The sequence below is a fragment of the Leopardus geoffroyi genome, chromosome C1, assembly GCF_018350155.1.
Source record: "Leopardus geoffroyi isolate Oge1 chromosome C1, O.geoffroyi_Oge1_pat1.0, whole genome shotgun sequence".
NCBI lineage: Eukaryota > Metazoa > Chordata > Mammalia > Carnivora > Felidae > Leopardus > Leopardus geoffroyi.
The window spans coordinates 9,163,370-9,184,407 of NC_059328.1; the positions used below are offsets into that span (position 1 = coordinate 9,163,370).

At 43.5% G+C, this 21,038-nt stretch overlaps 1 protein-coding gene across 8 annotated transcripts in view; it reads left to right on the forward strand.

Annotated features, from left to right (window-relative positions):
- Positions 1–21,038, forward strand: part of VPS13D (vacuolar protein sorting 13 homolog D) — a 257,770-nt gene that overhangs the window by 146,650 nt on the left and 90,082 nt on the right. For all 8 annotated transcript variants that reach the window (XM_045475674.1, XM_045475679.1, XM_045475675.1 and 5 more), the window contains 5 exons: positions 259–375; positions 1,182–1,331; positions 8,144–8,293; positions 9,188–9,284; positions 11,290–11,438. In XM_045475674.1, the coding sequence (XP_045331630.1) occupies positions 259–375; positions 1,182–1,331; positions 8,144–8,293; positions 9,188–9,284; positions 11,290–11,438 (663 nt within the window). The remainder of the gene's footprint in view (positions 1–258; positions 376–1,181; positions 1,332–8,143; positions 8,294–9,187; positions 9,285–11,289; positions 11,439–21,038) is intronic.

Here is a 21,038-nt window from a genome sequence, read left to right on the forward strand (position 1 = left end):
TATAATTCTAGATCACCTGCATATGCCTCCCCCCGCTCCCCCGTATGAGGTTCTCATGGTCTGCAGCTTGGCATTTGCCATGTAGACTTAAAACCAAGTTTACTTCATTATTACATAAGTCTTACTTGGCAGTGCTTTGGAAACCATGAACTTCCACAGGATGGTTGAGCAGATAGTGACTTTTGATCTATCCAGTTGGTATGGAATAGGTTTCACTGTGGAAGTATGAGCCCTCTCAGTATAGTGTTTTGACTTCAGATAACAGATTTCTCCCAACGGAAAAGTGACCGTTCATCATATGAAGTGGGTGAACTTCCTGTAACTGAACAAGAGGTACAGAAATTGAAGAATCCAGACACAGAGCAGGAATTAGAAGTAAGTTTTGAGTATTGCACACTTATTTCTTTATCAGAAATTTGTTTAGAGTTTTGCTCTGTGGTATTCTCAGTTTTAGACCTCTTTTCTCTCTGCCCTCTGTGAATTCTAAATATGGCTGTTGCTTCATGGTGTTTACTGTTATCACAACATGTATGTGTGAATATGTTAATTAAATGATAGCTAACGTTGAATCTGAATGTAACAAATGTTGCTAAAGATGACAATAAAGGAAGCTAAATGATTTGAATTTACACAGGACTGAAGGTCGAGAATAACGCAACTAGATTTTTTTGAGGGGCCCCAGCTTTCTCTTGTTGTCTTTCTTCCTCTCTCCCTGTTTGGGCATTGGAAAGTAAAAAGTTTGAAAAGGCACATGAAATGAACATGAAAATGCACACTTACTGGATATTTATTTAGTGATTTTTTAAAATTAAGGACCTATAGGTAAAGCACTGTGTCGGATATTACAAATTTCAGTGAATAACTTACTAAAAGCTTGCATCCCAAAAAGGGAGAAAGATTTTCAAAAATTATTTTCCTGTAATGAAATGCAGAATGTCCTCAGAGCTCCGAGAGAGTATTTTCATATCACTTTGGAGTTCTGGGTGGGGTGGGCACTGTGCCTGGAGAGAAAGGGGCCTGGCGAGAGGACGGAGCTGGACAATACGATTCTTCTCTAAGTGCTTTTCTTCTGCTCAGAGGTAAAGTAGAGGGATTTAAAGCCATTTCTTTCCTTGTCCTCTCCTGGCTACCTTGGCCTCCGTTTTAGACTGTCACTGTGTTGTATTTTGGTTTCCTTTCAGGTGCTTGTGAAGTTAGAAGGTGGAATTGGGTTGTCCTTAATTAATAAAGCCCCAGAAGAACTGGTCTTTGCAAGTCTTACAGGAATCAATGTGCACTATACACAGTTGGCAACCAGTCATATGCTCGAACTCAGCATACAGGATGTACAGGTAATGCGGGCAGTTCTCAGCTTATTAATCCGCCTGTGTTCTTGCTGAACAACCAGCCAGATCCAGTGTTTGGTGTCCTAAAAACGTTAATGCTTCGGCAGCGATCTTATCATGACCTTCAGGGCTGGGGATGGGTTTTGTTCCCCTAGCCGGACTGGAAACGCTAATAACATATGTGACAGGGGGAAGAGTCTCCAGAAAGTCTTGCGTTCCCAGTGAACTATAATTAGCCCTCGGCTGAGCACTGCTCCAGACCTGCCTAACAAATCATAAAAGGAAACTCTGAAAGGATCGATCTGTTTCCAAGTAATTTAACTGCATCCCTGAACAAAGCTTAAGACTTAATGGGATATAAAAATATTCAACACCCAACAAAGTCAAATTCACAAGATCTGGCATCCTGTCAAAAATTACCAGGTGTGCAAAGGGGTAGGAAAACAAAATATATAATGAGATAATCAGTCGAACTGACCCAGAGCTAACACAGATGTTAGAATTTTCAAAGAAGAACATTAAAACTGTTATTATAACTACATTGTACATGTTCAAAAAGGTAGAGACATAGAAGATACGAGAAACTTAGACTTCTAGAGATTAAAATGAAAAACACACTGCATTCAATTAATAGCAGATGACACAGTACAGAAAAAAGATTAGTGAACTTGAAGACATAGCAATAGAAATTGTCCAAATTGAAATGCCCAGAGAAAAATCATCCGTAAAAAGAAAACAGCATCAGTGACCTAGGGGACAACCTCAAGCAACCTAACATACAGATGATTGGAGTCCCCGAAGGCCAAGATTGAGAGGAGGGCATATGAAAAATAGTGGAAGAAATCTTGGTCATAAATTTTCCAAACTTGATGAAAACTAAACTCACAGGCAGAAGAAGCTTAAGCACAAATCCAAACATGCACGTGCACATGCATGCAAAGGAAACTGTACCACGGTGCGTTATAATTAACCGTGATAAGTCATCCAGATTAAACAAGACCTGTCACGTGCAGCAGCAAAGGTGAGAGTGGCAGCTGACTGCTCATTGGGAACCGTGCGAGTGACAGGACCATACACAACATCTTTAAAGTACTGGAAGGAGGAAAGACTGTCAACCTAGAATTCTATGCCCGGCGACTGTGTCTCTCCAAAACAAGAGCGAAATAAAAATGTTTTTAGACATACAAATCTAAAAGAACTCATTCCCGGCAGATTCACGCTAAAAAGATAAAGTTAAAGAACATCATTCAGGCACAGGGAAGTGGTAGCAGCTGGAAATCTGGGTCTGCGTAAAGGAACGAAGAGTACCTGAAATGATAAGTACGTGGCTGAATCTATAAGATTATTTTCTAATTGTTTAGATCTCTTTAAGAAATGATCAACTGCTTAGACAAAAGTAACAGCACTGTGTTTTGGGCTAGGACATGTAGGACATGTCAGAATAAAGTGAATGACAACCATAGCATGAAGTCTGGAGGGGAGAAATGGACGTGTGTTAACTGTAATGTTAATACATGTGAAGGAGTATGCTGTCCTTTCAACAAAAATTGGTAAGTTAAAGATGAATACTATAAATCCTAAAGCAACAAAGAGCTACCACTAATAATCCGACAAAGGAGATAAAATGGATAATCCGAGAGAAGGCAGAAAAAGCAGAAAACATGGGAAAGAGTGGGTAAGACAAATAGAAAACAAATAGCAAGATGATAGACTCATTCAGACCTAATTGTATCAATTAAATGAATGTAGATGCTACAAACACCTCCAATGAAAAGGCAGAGATGATCAGATGGGATAAAAAAAAGCAAGTTCCAATTATATGCTGCCTCCAAGAAACATTTTAAATATAAAGACACAAATAGGTGAAAAAGAGAAGAATGGAAAAAGACATACTGAGCTAGGCCTAGTCATAAGAGAGTGGAATCATAAGAGAGTGATTCACCAATAGTGATTCTGATTACCATCAGAATCAATTGCAGAGCAAAGCATATTACCAGGAATAAGGAAGAGAATTTCCTAACGATAAAAGAGTTTGTCAGGAGGCCATAACGATCCTATTTACATACCTGATTGTGGGGCTTTGAAATATAGGAAGCAAAAATTGTTAGCACTGAAAGAAGAAATGAACAAGTACATGGTTATAGTAGAAGATTCCGTTGCCCTCTGTGAATAATCGACAGAATAAGCACATAAGCAGCAAGTAATCACAGCCGTACTAGATTTGAATAGCACTCCCAGCCAGGTAGACCTAATTGACATTTATCCAGCAGTCCACCTAGCAACAGCAGAGAACACGTTCTTCTCAAGTGCAGGTGAAACATTTCCAAGAGAGACCCCATTCTGGACCAGGAGACAATTCCCAAGGGCAAAAGGACTCAAGTCACACGGTATGTCCTTTGATCACAATGGAATCAAATTGAAATAACAGAAAGATAGCTGGAAAAATCCCCCAAATGTTTAGAAACTATAAAACACACTTCTGAATAGCCCATGGGTCAAAAAAATCAATAGAAATCTAATAGAAATTAGGAAATATTTTGAACTGAATGAAGATGAAAACACGACATCTCAGAATCAGCGGAATGCCACTCACTGAACCTGTACCGAAGTGAGATTTATAGCGCTAAATACTAGAGGAGAAAGGTCTGAAAACCATGAATTCAGGTGTCATCTTAAGAAATTGAACAACAACAACAAATTAAGCCCAAAATAAACAGAAGAAAGGAAATAATAAAAATCCCAATGGGAATCACTGAAAAAGAAACCAGCAACTACAGTAAAAAAACAAAACAAAACAAAAAAACCCTCAAAAGCTGGTTCTTTGAGAAGATCCGTAAAGTTAGCAGTCCTCTAATGAGTCTGATCAGGAGAACAAAAGAGAAGACACAAATTACCGATACCAGGATGGGAGACGTGCCAGACAAGCCCCAAACGTGACAGTTCTCTGGGAATGGAGCTTTTAGGGGAGCTGGAAGCTGGTCCCCGCCCCTCCCCCACTGGCTGCCAGGGTGCGGGGCTGTTGGTTTTCGAGGCTTCTTTGGACCTGGAGAAAGCGGATGGGAAAGGATCATGGGAACACCACAGAACTCACCGTTCTTGCTGAGTTTCCAGTAACTGATCCCTGGGTCGTTGCAAGCCTTTGGTTAACTCGGAGTTCTGAAAAGGTTGATTTTGACAGTTTCTGCCAGAGTCTTGTTGTCACGCTAAGACAGCTCTTCTCTGGTAGCATCACACTTGCAGGCCTTTATCCCAGCCTCCACCAGGGTTGACGTGTCCAGGAAAACACTTCCTGGGAAATATTTCCGGAAAGATCCAAAGACCTAGACTGTACTCCCTTCCCCAGGTGGGCAGCCTCCTGCTCCCGCTCACGGCATGCACTTCCGTCGCGCCGAAACCCCTTTCCAGAAAAATGTTTTCTTTTATCCTGTATCACAAAGAGTAGATAGTTCAGGCTAATCACATGCCATTTGTTTGAGGACAGATAGAAAGTTAATATCTTGTGCTTCTAGTTTCTTTGTCTTTCATTTTTGACCTTACAGAGGAAGATCCATGGAGTCATTTGTTCTTTGTGAATTTCATTAACTTTTTAATTAAAAAATTTTTTTTTCGACTACAATACCTTTTGATTTAATGTGTGCTGTAAATCATAGAAAATAGATTTGAGTGTTTACTATGATTACAGCACTGTGAGAATGAACATTTAAAAATAGAAAATACAGTCCCATCCTTAGGGAGCATCTAATCTAATTAGAGAATAAAACTAGAATTCCTAACTCTTACACATCTTGTATCAAATATGTTTGGGGAAAGAACAAAGGAGAGGTCAGACCAGGGTGAGAACTTTCCTGTTCTTTCCTCTATTGGATATGACAGGTGATTCATTCACTCAGTAAAGTCTTAAGCATCAGCTGTATCTGGAGATACAGTCATAACTCAGAAGATGAGGTTTCTGCTCTCTTTGGGTAACAGCCGAGAGAAGAAGTCAGCCAATAAATATGCAAGCAAGTGAATAAATAATTAGCAGCTGTGAATACAGTCATAAAGAATAAAGTGGGATCGAGCTGCTTTTTAGATCAAGTGGCCCTGGAAGGTTGTCCTGAGAAGTGAGAGCTGAATTTCGAAGAAGACAGTGAGCGAGCCATGGAGAAGGATTTGAGGGTAAAAAGCATTCCCTTTGAATCCAGAGCCTCTGAGTGAGGAGAGTTGCCCACTTTTGAGAAACAACTGGTAGGCTCATGTGTGGGGGTCATAAGAGAGCGCTCTGTGGAGGAGAGAGTGCTCTGTGGAGGAGAGAGTGCTCTGTGGAGGAGAGTGCTCTGTGGAGGAGAGAGTGCTCTGTGGAGGAGAGAGTGCTCTGTGGAGGAGAGTGCTCTGTGGAGGAGAGAGTGCTCTGTGGAGGAGAGAGTGCTCTGTGGAGGAGAGTGCTCTGTGGAGAGAGTGCTCTGTGGAGGAGAGTGCTCTGTGGAGGAGAGAGTGCTCTGTGGAAGAGAGAGTGCTTTGTGGAGGAGAGTACTCTGTGGAGGAGAGAGTACTCTGTGGAGGAGAGAGTACTCTGTGGAGGAGAGTGCTCTGTGGAGGAGAGAGTGCTCTGTGGAGGAGAGAGTGCTCTGTGCAGGAGAGTGCTCTGTGGAGGAGAGAGTGCTCTGTGGAGGAGAGTGCTCTGTGGAGGAGAGAGTGCTCTGTGGAGGAGAGAGTGCTCTGTGGAGGAGAGTGCTCTGTGGAGGAGAGAGTGCTCTGTGGAGGAGAGAGTGCTCTGTGGAGGAGAGTGCTCTGTGGAGGAGAGAGTGCTCTGTGCAGGAGAGTGCTCTGTGGAGGAGAGAGTGCTCTGTGGAGGAGAGAGTGCTCTGTGGAGAGAGTACTCTGTGGAGGAGAGAGTGCTCTGTGGAGGAGAGTGCTCTGTGGAGGAGAGAGTGCTCTGTGGAAGAGAGAGTGCTCTGTGGAGGAGAGAGTGCTCTGTGGAGGAGAGTGCTCTGTGGAGGAGAGTGCTCTGTGGAGGAGAGAGTGCTCTGTGGAGGAGAGTGCTCTGTGGAGGAGAGAGTGCTCTGTGGAGGAGAGTGCTCTGTGGAGGAGAGTGCTCTGTGGAGGAGAGAGTGCTCTGTGGAGGAGAGTGCTCTGTGGAGGAGAGTGCTCTGTGGAGGAGAGTGCTCTGTGGAGGAGAGAGTGCTCTGTGGAGGAGAGTGCTCTGTGGAGGAGAGTGCTCTGTGGAGGAGAGAGTACTCTGTGGAGGAGGAGAGTGCTCTGTGGAGGAGAGTGCTCTGTGGAGGAGAGAGTACTCTGTGGAGGAGAGAGTGCTCTGTGGAGGAGAGAGTGCTCTGTGGAAGAGAGAGTGCTCTGTGGAGGAGAGAGTGCTCTGTGGAGGAGAGTGCTCTGTGGAGGAGAGAGTGCTCTGTGGAAGAGAGAGTGCTCTGTGGAGGAGAGTACTCTGTGGAGGAGAGTGCTCTGTGGAGGAGAGAGTGCTCTGTGGAGGAGAGTGCTCTGTGGAGGAGAGAGTGCTCTGTGCAGGAGAGTGCTCTGTGGAGGAGAGAGTGCTCTGCGGAGGAGAGTGCTCTGTGGAGGAGAGTGCTCTGTGGTGAAGACAAGGAAAAGGGCAGTGTCTACATCCCCCAGGCCATGGGGAGAAGTTTGGTTTCATCCTAAGAGAAAGGGAAGCCACTGACAGGTGGAAAGGAAGGAGGGGCATGACTTGATTTGTATTTTTGGAAGACGAGTGTTGCTGCTGTGGAGGGGAGTAGACAGTAGGGCAAGGATGGAAGTGGGAAAAAGTGTTCATGGCCTTGCCCTTACCTCTGCACCTCGACAGCCAGCAGTTTATACGAAGGGCTGTGTGGCAGTCCATGTGATCTGATGGAAGGGTCGCAGGATTTGTGCCAGAAATGCCTGCATTTGAATCCCAGCTCTTCTACCTACTAGCTCTGTGTGTCTGGACAAGTGACCTAATGTCTCCAAGCTTCTGTTCACGTGTTTGTAAAATGGGGAGGAATAATACTTAGCCGTTAGAGTGGTAGTGAGGGATATGTTAGGTGATGTGTGGAAGTACGCTAGGGGTTCCCAGCAGATGTTCTCTTTCCTCCTCCTGGTACGGAGTTTTGGTGGCAAACAGAGTGGAGGTGGCTGCTTCCTGCAGTGAGCCTTCTGACATCCGTAAACATGGCGGAGTGTAGAGTGCATTCTCAGTTATGGTGCTGATGGGCGTGGGTGATTAGAGCCATCCCTAATGCCACTGACATCACTGTTTCCTTCCTGGCAGGGACTTGACTTTAGGACAGACCACCGTTTCCATTTGGTAGCCACTTGCGCTACTGATGCCCTGGTTTTCGTTGCCTCGTGTCCGTTCACTTCATTCGTCAGTAGCATGGTGGTTGGGAGCACTGGGCTTGGGGTCAGGCCAACCTAGAGTCAAGTCGTAGTTCTGTGATTGACCAGCTGTGCAGCCTTAAGCAAGGGCCTCGGGTCTCAGCTTCTTCATCTGTGATGTGAGGACAGGGATGGTCCTCAGGAGGTTGTGGTGAGGATTGCAGAGTAGAGCCCAGACTCTAGTAACTCTGACACCACCGGTGTCCCATGACTCGGTGGTGCAAGGTCCCATGCGTGCAAGGAGACTAGCTTGGTGCCCAAATAAAGGGTAGCTTCTGTTGTCATTCCTGCTGCAATCAGTGCTGGCCGTCAGCGCAGGTATATTTTTCCAGCTGCCGTTGAGACACAGTAACATGGGTACTTTCTGAGTATCCTACGCGTGACGAGACCCCACTTAAAGGTAAAAACTGAGAACTGAGCCATTGTGTGTTCTCGTTTTGATTCGCTGCCTTTTCGTGCGTCAGGTGGACAATCAGCTCATTGGTACCACTCAGCCCTTCATGCTCTATGTGACTCCCCTGAGCAACGAGAATGAGGTCATTGAGACCGGCCCTGCCGTGCAAGTGAATGCGGTGAAGTTCCCCAGTAAGAGCGCACTGACCAACATCTACAAGGTAGGCGGGTGGGAGAGGCTGGCGGGTCTGGCACGGTGGCAGGGGGGTGATTTGTTCTCTCAGCCGGGTCTCTGAGCAGCAATGAGGGGTGTGGCTGGGAGTAGTCCTGTGGGGTTGAGGCACGAGTGACTTACCCCACGGTGTCGAGGAATTGACAGCAACTCTTCTCACAACTGTGATTTCGATGACCTTGTGCGTGATTGTGCCGAATCCATATAGGCGTATAGGCCAGAGTCTGTATTCATCGAAGTGAAGTCTGTGGGAAAGCATAGCATCGTCCAGATTGGTCAGGACCAGGCATGATCCAGATGTGTTCTTAAAAGAGAGTAATTAGAAAAGGAGTGGTAGGAGGGGTCTGCCCTCAGGACAGATGTGCTCTTGGGTAAGCTGCCACACTGTTTAATAAAAGCAGGTCACTTTCTTTCGTAAAGAAGTTTCCATGTACAAGCTAGCTGTTACAGCAACAGATTCTGGAAAAGTGGGAGCTAAGAGGTTGCTTCCCATATTTCTGGTCCTTTGTCACCAGTGCCAGTGGGGGCCAAGCCTGTATGCGGCCCTCAAATCCTACTGCTCCTTAAAGTAACTACTGTCCACGGAAACTCAGTGCCGTAATGCTGTCCGTGGCAGTGCATCTGCAGGTGTGATCCCGACAGAGGAGACACGGATGCCCCAGAAACCAAACAACAGGGTGGTGAATTGTCTATTAAACATCTGGGATTTTTGGCTAACTGTAACAGTATAGAGAGAGAGATGAGCCAGGGATCATTTGGCAACGTGATTATATAATCCCATGAGTGAAGAAACCATACCATTGTCATTTGGGGCCTTCTTACTGGCACAGGTAAGAATTCCTTCTGGCGTTTACACTTTTAATCAGAATTTCTTTATCTCTAGCATCTGATGATCACGGCTCAGAGATTCACAGTGCAAATTGAGGAGAAACTGCTTCTCAAGCTGCTGAGTTTTTTTGGCTATGATCAAGCAGAATCAGGTACCGTTGAATGCTCTAGGTGTGTGTCTGGGAGTTGACCGAAGAATGGCATTTCTTAGTCTGCTTATGAAAACGGGTGGCCTCTGGGTGCCCGACGAGCTCCCTTTGCACCTCACAACCTGAGCCCGGAAGCCAAGGCTTGTGTCTCAGTGGTTTTCTTTCCGAGTACGGCTTGTTGACTGCAGGGCTGACATGGGCCCGAAGGAAGCTTCTCAGAGGTATCCCGGAGTACCCGGGGGTAAGCCTTTGGGAAACAGCACACTTTTCCTCTTTGTAGTGTGTTTTTTTGACTCATCTGCTCTAGGATAACAGAAATGATGTTAGTCATTTAGCAAACCACTTTGTTTCCTAACCTTTGTTTATTAAACAGACTCAGGGCCAAGAATCAGAAATCCCTTCGGCAGTTCCTTTGGTTTAGATGAGGAAAAAAAATTGGCTAGCCTTAACTTCTTACCTTTTTACAATCATACCCTTATGCCTTAATGTCATTACCAGGCTTTCTAGTTACTGGACTCTTCTGTGGAGAGGGGAGTAAGATAAGCTATTGAAAACCTAAATTTTTCTAGCAGTTGCTAAAGAAATCATTTTGCTTTTGTCTCTTTATTTTAGATACCTCCTCATGGCCTTTGTAAGACTGTATATAGAGCTTAGAAAGAAGTCAGTAATGCTTAGTCTTTTGAAGACTAAACCAAATATCGAGCCTGAAGAAATTATAAGATAGACTTATGTTTATGTGCCCACATTGGCTAGAGACAAAAATCACTGGGGACATGTGTACATATGTACACACATACAAATATTTTTGCTCTTTAACCCAGACTTAGAATTTAAACTTTAAGTGTAATTGGGATCAAGAGGAAGATCCTCTCTGTTGAAAACTGTGTTTTCCACTTTGGATTGGAACGCCAATATCTGTTTGCATTTGGACAGCCACTTGAGGGCCTGCCTGCCACGTAGCCATTCTCTTTTGGCACCTTCCTGGGAAGTTTTACTTTAAATTCTATTGGACATGGTGTTCTCGTAGGTTTCTCTGAGTAAATTTCTCACCAAACATTGTAGAAATGATTTAGACTTTTGTAAAATCCTGGCCTGTCTTTCACTGGGGCGTCTCCACTTTCTATAACTATTTCTGTTCCCTGAATACAGATAAGCAGGTGTCTGTCGCAGTATTGTTTTCTAAAACCTATTTCCTTTCTTTCTGTAAATAGAACTATGATAGCTGATGGTATAAATTTGTCTGATAGGCAGCTTTGTACAATCTCCTTGGTTTTATTTCTAAGGCACGTGAAGCCAAATGAAAATAAGCTGGCCGGATGGGCGTGGGTACAGGAGAAAATAACCGAGCCCATTACTGTGTGCGAGCCCATGTTAATCCTTTTTACTTCATGAGAAGTAAAAAAAAAATCTGCCTTGACTCCGCTACTTTAACAAATGTCCACCATTTGGGAGAGAAGGTGCTTGCTTACTGCCATGATGTCACTTCTTTAGAGCCTGCAGCCTGTTTCTCTTTTAAGGCACTCTGTTTCATTCAGCTGCATTATTTAATTGGTCATGTTGTTCATTATGATTCAGTTAAACTACACTCCAAATACAAAATAAGTTGAGATAACCTGGGTCGTTTATAATAATCACAATAATAACAACAGCAACACAGTTTCTAGAAAACTCATTGCCAACAAACACGCCCGTGGCCTTTGGCTTCCCCACCTGCATTAGTTTTTCCAAAGATGACATCTGCCAGATGGCACAGCGTCGCAAATCAAAAGGTTAGGCTATTGTACTTTTTCGTAAACAACATGAAACAGATCTGCTTTTACAAAGAAATGACATCAGGATACCGTACACATCACCAAACCCTGAAAAACTAAGTTTACAGAAATAGATATTTACATTTTTCTGTGAATTTTTTTCAACACGAACACAACCATTGGAATTATGAGACTTCAGGAGGTTCGTTTTTGTTTTGTTTTGTTTTGTTTTAATTCACCGTTTTACTTTGTACCAGAGGTGGAAAAGTATGATGAAAACCTCCATGAAAAGACTGCTGAGCAAGGTGGAACACCAATTCGATATTACTTTGAAAATCTCAAAATCAGCATTCCCCAGATCAAGCTGAGTGTTTTCACCTCCAACAAGCTTCCATTGGATCTTAAGGTGAGCTGATACCTGGGTAAGTTATAAAATGACTTTCCCTGGAAAAGAATGAATGTGTTTACTATTGGCCTTTTCTGTCCAGTATCATCATTTGTAGCAGATATTTTTCCAGGTTTCCCATTTTGAAGGTTTGACGTGTATATGTATGTATAGGTATGTATATGTTATGTATGTATGTATGTATACTGTATATACATATGTGTATGTATAGTATGTATACGTATATGCGGCTTGTTTTTTTATGTTTAAGTATGCCTTTGCTAAAGATTGAGGAGTAATGTGAGTGAACAGAGAATGACATAAAACCCATCTGCCATCTGTTTAGCTCTTGGCGTTACCTCAATGAACTAAGAACCTACTTTCCTAGGGCCACTCCCAGATTCAGGAGAAAAGCCGCAACCAAGATAGTATCTTCCTTTTGTGCCAGAGCCCTGCCTGCCTGTCCTCCTAGTTCTCTCCTCCTGAGTATGCACCTCTTTGTGAAGGGTTGATACTAGAAACGTCTACCACCTTCAAGAAACACACTCAACTGCATACCACTGAGATGTGGCCTTGTCTACCACCATATCTGAACGTGACACTCCTGCAGATCATCCTGATATGCATTTGACAGAGAGACCCCGAATTTCATCTTTGTTTACTGCAATATGATCTACTTTGAGGGATGGGGATGGGATTTAAATCCAAGTCTATGCGACTGTAAAGTTTGTACTGTGCTGTACTATGCAATATGCTATCAAGATGCCCCTCCAGAACGTAAGGCCTGAGAAAATTAAACAAAAAAAATTTTTAGTGTTTTTTTTTTGAGAGAGAGATTGGGGGGGTGCAGGTGGGCAGTGGAGGGGCAGAGAGAGGGAGACACAGAATCTGAAGCGGGCTGCTGGCTCTGAGCTGTCAGCACAGAGCCCAATGTGGGGCTCGAACCCACGAGCCATGAGATCATGACCTGAGCCGAAGTTGGATGCTTAAACCAACTGAGCCACCCGGGTGCCTGGGGCCTCAGGGAATTTTAGAGCTGTAAGAGTCTTCAGTGATCCTCCTGCTCAGTGAACAAGGATGTTGGAGTTCAGCGCGTTCTTCCACTCAAGCCTGTGGAGGTAGATGTAATGGGAACAGGAGTAGGACCCGGGTGGTTGTTAGGTCTTCGCTTAGATTGCGTCTAAATCTGCCTCGCTGCAGCTTGACCCCATTGCTTCTGGTTCTTTCCTTCGTTGCCCTCGCAGACGGTTATCAAGGCACTCATCTCGCCACTAACCACCAGCCGAGGACATCTCCACTGCCCCATGCTGCCTTCTTTGAGATGCCACATGATGGTCTCTCTTCTGAGTAGGAATAGCTATAGACCTGAACAAATAAGGAATCAACTTGGAGTCGTAAATTCAGATGCCTACGGGGACTGTGGCAGCAGTGTATTAAGTGAAGTGGTATGGTGGGGCCCATTGCACGCGGGGCATGCCCGCTTCATCTGAGGGGGCAGCCTCGGCTCAGCTCCAGCCTGTTGCTGTCATAGGGTAATGTGAACCCAGTGTTGCCGGAGCTTCAAATTTTTAAAGTGAAGCCGGAAATCTGGATTTTTATGTGGAATCTCCTGGTTTTGAAATGTTGGCAACTGATTTGAGTTGTTTTCTTTAAAAACCTTGTGGGCCTAACAAAACACATGTGTGGGCCTCATGTGATGCAGTCTGCCAACACACAACTTCTAAAATAGACATATAGGTAACGAGACAGTATAGTCTGGTCGACGCCAGATCATACTTGGTAGGGCGAGGGTGACTGCTTCAGTCCCGCGGCGAGCCCGGCGTAAGCCGTTAGGAGCGTGCTGGGCAGGACCAGAGTCGCGGGGATTGTTTGCCGCCGTGGCGAGAACAGCGCGGTGTGCCCTTTCCAGCGGACTCTCCTGTCTGCTTGATTGGCTTTAATTTCATGTTTCCCAGGAGACTGAAGATACTTACAATTAGCATGCGAGTGGGGGGAAAATCCATGGGAAAACCACTATCTTGCTAATATCCCCAAGTATCCACTTGACTTATGTGACCCTTTGGAATGGGTTTGTTTGATAAAGTGTATATTCCCCCAGAGCACCTGGCACTCGCCCAGCAAACCAATGTTAAGCATTTCCTGAGAGTGAAGGACTTCTTGTTTTTTAAATCATCTTCCTTAGAAACACAGACACCTAACTATTCCTTTCAGATTGCTCCCAGCAGAGAACTTTCCCCCAGACTGCCAAATGCAATATGGCTTCTTACAGCTGAAGTAGCTCCAGACCCCCAGTCACATGGTCTCCGTGCCTGCGTGTATGCTCCACGACGAACTGGGAACCGGTTAAGTTGAATGTTTCGTTCGGCACTGTTCTGAGGATCCGTTGGAAGGCGTTTTCAAACGATTGTTAAAGAAATTGAGCGGAGCGGCCCTGTCCTGAGGTGGGGGGTGGGGGGGGGGCACCGTGATGGGGGCACATCCGTGTCTCAGGCAGGGTGTCGGGGAATCGGGGCTTCAGAGTTAAATTCTCAGCCTGTGGGAGTCACCGTTTTACTGTGTCTCAAGTTCTCCTGGTGGAGTCGGGGGCTCATAAAATAATGTCATTTATTCAGAGAGTTTCCTAACAGAGTAATATCCCCTTATTAGTAGCTCTTGGGAAGAGCGATATGCTCTTGGAGATGAATATGTACTGCTTAAAGTATGTACTTAGGGAACGGAGTGCTGTCCCAGAATGGGAATCACAAGAGTCTGACTAAAAGGTAACCATGTCTTTGGTATTGAAGGAATAATTATCTTGATTCTCTTGACTCCAGGCCAGGAGTGAGGCTGTCAGAAATCTCACGGGGAAGCCTCTTCAGGTTTATGCTGAGGGTACATTATTGCCAGATATAGTGTCTGTTGAGAAGGACTCGGAGCAGTTTCCCATCTGCTGTCTCGATTGGATTCCTTTCTCCGTGATGGGAGAAGGGGGAGATAATAGTTCCATTTCACAAGTGCACACACATTCCTCCCTTCCACCCTCCTCCCCATTATACTCCCAAGTGTGTGTGTTAGAGGGTAGCAGAGTAATATCGAAAACGCCAGGTAGTTTATATGTACTTTGGTTTTTTTAAAGATCAAAAGAAGCCAGGAGCCTTTAAAAGGTTTCACGAGGTGGCCTCCAGCATGCAGTCCGTTTCCCATTTAGAGCATTGGGGTATTACAAAAGAAGGGCTTTAATTGAGCAATCTAGTTTGGAAGAAAACCCACATTTTAATGGTCAGAGAGCAAGAGGGTGGGGGTGAGGGGGAATTTCAAACAAAGACACTATTTAAAAAGCCTAAAACTGTCTTCTCAAAGGCTTGAAATAATTTGTTGGGAAACTTCAGACCCTTTACTTTTTTCCTCCCCTCCCTAAATAAAAACCAGATTTGTTAAAAGGAAAAAAGATCCAGTATTGTTAATTGTATTTCAGAAAGTGCCAGAGAGGGAAATATCCCTGTAGTTTTAAACACTGTCCCGGGAGGGAAATGGGCAAATACCCTGCTTCACATAAACAGTCTCTATGTACCATAAATAAACCTTTAAAGAATGAATTCCAGACAGTTTTGTTTAGTGCAGGATAAACTAAGAAAGGGAAGGACGTGGGCCAGGGACTGGCTTGTGATCCGAGACCTTATGGCATATGGACAGGTATTTCTTCTTTCGACTCTGTAAAGTTTCTGGAAGACTTCAGCGGTTTTCGTCTGGAGGAGGTAGGAATGGACAGTGTCCTAGTTTTATTAGGAACTTCTGCGCACACGTTGCTTTCTCCAGAATCCGTTTTATAACAGGAAACTGTCTGCTCCTTAAGTAAATAAGCATCAGCTTTGTATACTACTGTACTTGATTCGTCGGTCACTGCGGGAAAGAGCCCTGTTTGGCTCTTTCCCTCTCATCTCTTTTACTTTGACCGGAACAACCTGAAGGTGGCAGGATAATTCATACCAAAGGCTGCGTCTCTCCGCTTTGTCCAATGTGGGAGGCCCCAAGGCATAAATGACGAGGTAAAGAGTTTTACCAAAGGGCCAGGTATTTCCTTGGTTCAGACAAAGCACATTAGCCATTCAGAAAGGGGATGGTGTCTCTCGTGAGGGTTTTGACAACTTGGTGGAGGTTTCAGAGTCTTTGCTACTCCGAATGGTACCTCTTCTTCAGTATTTGGTTACGATGAGGAAGTTGGGGTAAAAAAGCTTTTGCCTTAAGCCTTTGTTTGGATCTCATTTCCTCTTCTCTGAGACGAGAGTAACGTTCAGGGTTGTATTGGCAAAACAAACCGCCGAACCGATGTCCCCACCTTTCCCGGCAGATTTATCGTGGGGCTCTAAGCAAAGCCGTTAAGCCCGCTGGGCCTCAGTTTCTCTGTCACCAGCACATGGATGGGTGAAGCACGCGTGAATGAACAGCAGAAAGTTTTTCAAGAGAAACAACAGAATCCTCCATTCTGATCTTCATGCTTTCCACCTACCAGGTGGTTACTTTTGTGCCAATGAGCACGTGCAAGTCGAAAATCTCCTCATAACTAACTGCACGAGTTTGGGTCATCTACTTAACATTTCTCCGGCTTTATTTATTTAAAAAAATGAGAGGGTTAGGCTGAATTAACCTAAGAGAGCTCTTAATCTCTAAAAAGTTTTGTTCTCACATTATTTAGTAGGAGGTTTCTCGTGACTTCCCGAGGCCCCAGATCGGGGGGCCTTTTTTCCGACCTCATGTCTGTAGGGTCCTCTGCCGTATTCGGGATCGCGGGCCTCCCCATTCCTTTCTGGTTCTCCTCTTATCTTCTGTTTGTTTCTTTGTCTTCGTCACAGCTTTCTTTTCCTCTACTTCTGACCCCTCTGTTGAAGGGCCATCCTTTTCCTCTGAACCAATCTTTTCTGCCGTTTATCACTTTGTCCATTTTTTAAATCCTATTACTGGTCTTTAATCACCTGTAATTGTAGAAGCTCTTCATGTAAGTTTTGTCTTTGATGTAAGTTGCAAAGTTTTTTCCTTCATTTTTTCATTTGTCTTTTTGCTTTACTTTTGATGTGTATATGGGTTTTTTTTTAATCCTATAAAAGCTTTTGATTTTTATGTTGTCAAATCCACCAGTCTTTGACCTTTTTGAATATATGTTTGGAGTCCCAGAAAAGTTTCCCCATTCTATGGTTTTAAGCAATTTCTTCTGTATTTTCTTCAGTTACATGATTTCATTTCAATTAAACATGCTCTTGTCCCAAAAGAATCTAAGGCAGCCTCTGAAAATACATGCTAAAAGATGAAAAAATAAAGGAGAAAATAGAAGGTTCATTAAATTACACATGAGGTTTTACTGTAAAGACATTTAATTTAGTGGGGCAATATATAGATGTTTTAGTAAGTGCTGTTAGACCAACTAGATAGCCATATGGAAAAATAGAAAATCAGGTGGATTATTTACACTGTATATAAGGAGAGATTCAATGTGGATCAGAGAGTTACTAACATTATTAGCATGAAGAAGTGTTTTCAGGGGCACCTGGGTGGCTCAGTCGGTTGAGCGTCTGGCTTCGGCTCAGGTCATGATCTCACAGTTTGTGGGTTCGAGCCCCGCATCAGGCTCTGTGCGACAGCTCAGAGCCTGGAGGCTGCTTCGGATCCTGTGTCTCCCTCTCTCTCTGCTCCTCCCCCGCTCATGCTCTGTCTCTCTGTCTCTCTCTCCCTTCAAAAAAAAAAAAAAAAATTTAAAAAAGTGTTTTCACATTCAAAGAAGAGTATTTCGCATACTCTCTAAAATCCTTGCAATATCAATCTTGTTAAAGTTTTTTTTTTTTTTAATGTTTACTTATTTTGAAAGAAAGGGAGAGTGAGCAGGGGAGGAGCAGAGAGTGGGAGGGACAGAATTCCAAGCAGACTCCATGCTGTCAGCACAGAACCTGATATGGGGCTCAGTCTCATGAACCATGAGATCACGATCTGAGCCGAAATCAAGAGTCGGATGCTTAACTGGCTGAGCCACCCAGGAGCCCCTCCTCCCCAATCTTGTTAAAATAAAGTATGGTGGGGCACCTGCGTGGTTCATTCAGTTGAGCGCCCCCGACTCTTGATTTCGGCTCAGGTTATGATCCTAGGGTCATGGGATTGAGCCCTGCATCAGGCTCCATGCTGGGCATGAAGCCTGCTTGAAATTCTCTCCCTCCCTCCCTCTCTCTCTCTCTCTCTCTCTCTCTCTCTCTCTCTCTCTCTCTCTCCCCCCTCCTTTCCCTGTTCACACTCTCTCTCTCAAATAAAAAATAAATAAAATAAAAATATGTAATTGGAAAATAGACCAAATCTGGAAATTGTTAACTGGCTTATAGCAAACCAAGATTAGCCAAGAATTACAAGAAAAGCTCGATAGAAAAAAAAAAACCCAAAAGTCTGCTTGAAGGTAATGGAAAGCTACCAAGATATCTAGGACTTGAGAGTCTAAGATTTATGTGAGGAAGGAAACTTGATAAGTGAGCCCACCATTTACTCTGCCTTTACTCTTGAGATAGTTCGAATGTGTAACTGGTATGTGTTGAAAGGCAGAGAAGTCAAGCAGAAAGCAGCTGCCAAAAGGCAGAGAGTCTGAGTAAGGCTTTTGGTGGTCTCATGGGACTGACATAGCAAACATTAGATAGATACTAAGCTGGTAACTGTTGCGCTAGTATCTTAGAGAGAAGGGACAGGCAGAATAGAGACCCTGGTGGTCTGAGCTGCTGTATGTCTTGAGGCAGGTGCCAGTCTCTAGGTAACCTAGTCTGAGAGAAGCCGGGCAAAAAGTAACAGTTGAGAGGTGGGAAAACTAAGTAGACCTTTTAGCAGTTTTCTGGTGCTAGGGAGAGTAAAAGAGGAGGAACAGAATTGGTTTTCAGTTGAGACAACTGGCCTGAAACTATCCCAGGCCTTATAAAGACTGAAATAGACCAAGAGTTACAAAGTCTGAAATCCAGCCTTGAGAAAGCCCAATTCTTGATTGGATGAAGCCTCTTTAACTGCCTACTAGAAACTAAAGACTCATGCAAAGTCTGTGAAAGTTTTAATTTTAATTTTTTTTTTTTTTTTTTTTTTTTTACATTTTATTTATTTTTGAGAGAGAGACAGAGCACAAGCAGGGGAGGGGCAGAGAGAGAGGGAGACACAGAATCTGAAACGGGCTCCAGGCTCTGAGCTGTCAGCACAGAGCCCAACACCGGGCTCAAACTCACAAACTGTGAGATCATGACCTGAGCCGAAGCTGGATGCACCACCCAGGTGCCCCGAAAGTTTTCATTTTAAAAACAGACACTAGAAGCAGACCCACAGATAAACCAGACGTTGGCATTATCAAACACACAATATTAAAGAGTAACTGTATCTGTGTCTGAGAAGTTTACTAGAAAACTATAATTTATATTTTGAAAATAAATAATAAAGGAAAATTATAGACTAGAATTTTTTTCATGAACATGGAAGAAATCTGAACAAAATATTAACAAAGCAAATACAGCAATGAATAAGAAAAAATATAACTAAATTGGGTTTATTCCAGGAATGTAAGTGTGGTTTAACATTTTCAAATAAATCATGTAATTTACCACATTGACAAAATAAAAGAAGAAAAAGTATTATCTCAATAGTTGCACAAAAGCCTTTTGACAGAATTCAGCATCTATTTATGATAAGAACTCAGCAAGCAAAAAATAGAAGGGAACTGCCGGAATCTGATAAAGTATATGTATAAAAAAGCTACAGCAAACATACTCAATGGTGAGATACTGAAAGCAGGGAAGGTGCTCATTGTCCCTACTCTTCAGTGTCTTACTGGGGATTGTAGCCAGTGCAATAAGTCTAGAAAGATTAAAGAAGAAATAAAAGGCATAAGAACTGGACAGGAAAATGAAACTTTTATTATTTGCAGAGAGCATAAATATGTACCTAGAAAATCTAAAAGAATGCGCAGAGAAGTTGTTAACTGAATGGATAATTTAGGAAGGTCACTGGAGATGGTGTACAATGTCAGCAACGATTATAGAGGGAAGGAAAATTTTGAAGGATGTAATTTACAGCATTGTTAAGAAAACATCAAATACAGTATCATTATTTATTGCTGTGTAACCAGCCACCCCAAAACTTAGTGGTTTAAAACAGTCATTTTATTCACAATTCTGTGGGCTGGACTCTGTTGAATGCTGGCTTCTGCTGGACTGACCTGTGGTTACTCATCTGTCAGTCAGCTGAGACTGACTCGTATACGATGACCTTACTTATGTGTTAAGTGTTAGGTGTTGGCTGTCAACAGAACCTCCTTCCACATGGTCTCTTAGCTTCTTCACGTGGTGGAAGTATCAAAAGGGCAGAGCAGAAACTCCCAAGATCTCTTGAAGCCTGGGCTCAGAGGTCACACAGTGTTACCTCTGCTGCATCTTATTGACTGAAGCAACTTACAAGGTCAGTGCAGATGAAGTTGTCTCCACTACTGTTACAAGATGTAAAGAATATATGGCCATTTTTTTTTTAATTTTTTTTTTTTCAACGTTTATTTATTTTTGGGACAGAGAGAGACAGAGCATGAACGGGGGAGGGGCAGAGAGAGAGGGAGACACAGAATCGGAAACAGGCTCCAGGCTCTGAGCCATCAGCCCAGAGCCCGACGCGGGGCTCGAACTCACGGACCGCGAGATCGTGACCTGGCTGAAGTCGGACGCTTAACCGACTGCACCACCCAGGCGCCCCTATATGGCCATTTTTAAAGTAATCTCTATACCCAGTGTGGGGCTAGAACTTACAACCCTGAGATCAAGAGTTATGTATGCTCTACCAACTGAGCCAGCCAGGTGCCCCTGGCCATTTTTAATCTATCACAGATACCTAGGAATAAATCCAGCAAAGGTTATATGCAAGACCTCTGTATGGAAAACAATGGAATGTTATTAAGAGAAAAGTGAACTAAATACATAAGGGGACATACCACATTAATACACTGGAAGACTCCATACTGTGAAGCTGTCTTTTCTTCTCAAATTGATCTATAGATTCAGTAAGATCTTAATGAAAAATTTAACAACTTTTTATGGCAGATTGACAAGCTGATTCTAAAATTTATTTGCAAATGAAAAGTGCAAAGAATAACCAAGGTGATCCTAAAAACAAAGTTGGAGAGCTTATACTGTCAGATTTCAAAACTCATTACAAAAGTATAGTAATTAAGACAGGGTGGTATTGGCAGAAGGCAGGACAAAATGAAACAGAATTGAGAAACAGATACGTAAATATGGCTAGTCACCTTGTGACAAAGTTTACACGGTACTGCAGTAGGAGAGAGGGTGATCATTTCAGTAAATATTACTTAGGCAAGTAGATATCCATCTGGAAAAAATGGATTGATTTCTGCTTCACACCATATAAAAAAAATCAAGTCCAAGGAGATTATAGATGTAAATGTGAAAAGTTAAGCAATAAAATTTTTTTAGGTACACACAGGGAATACCTTTATGACCTTGGTGTAGATAATAATTTCTTACTGAGGAAACAGAAAACCCTTACCATAAAGGAAAAGATTGGTACATTGGATTTCATTAAAAAAGAATATCTGGGGGCACCTGGGTGGCTCAGTCGGTTAAGCGGCCGACTTCGGCT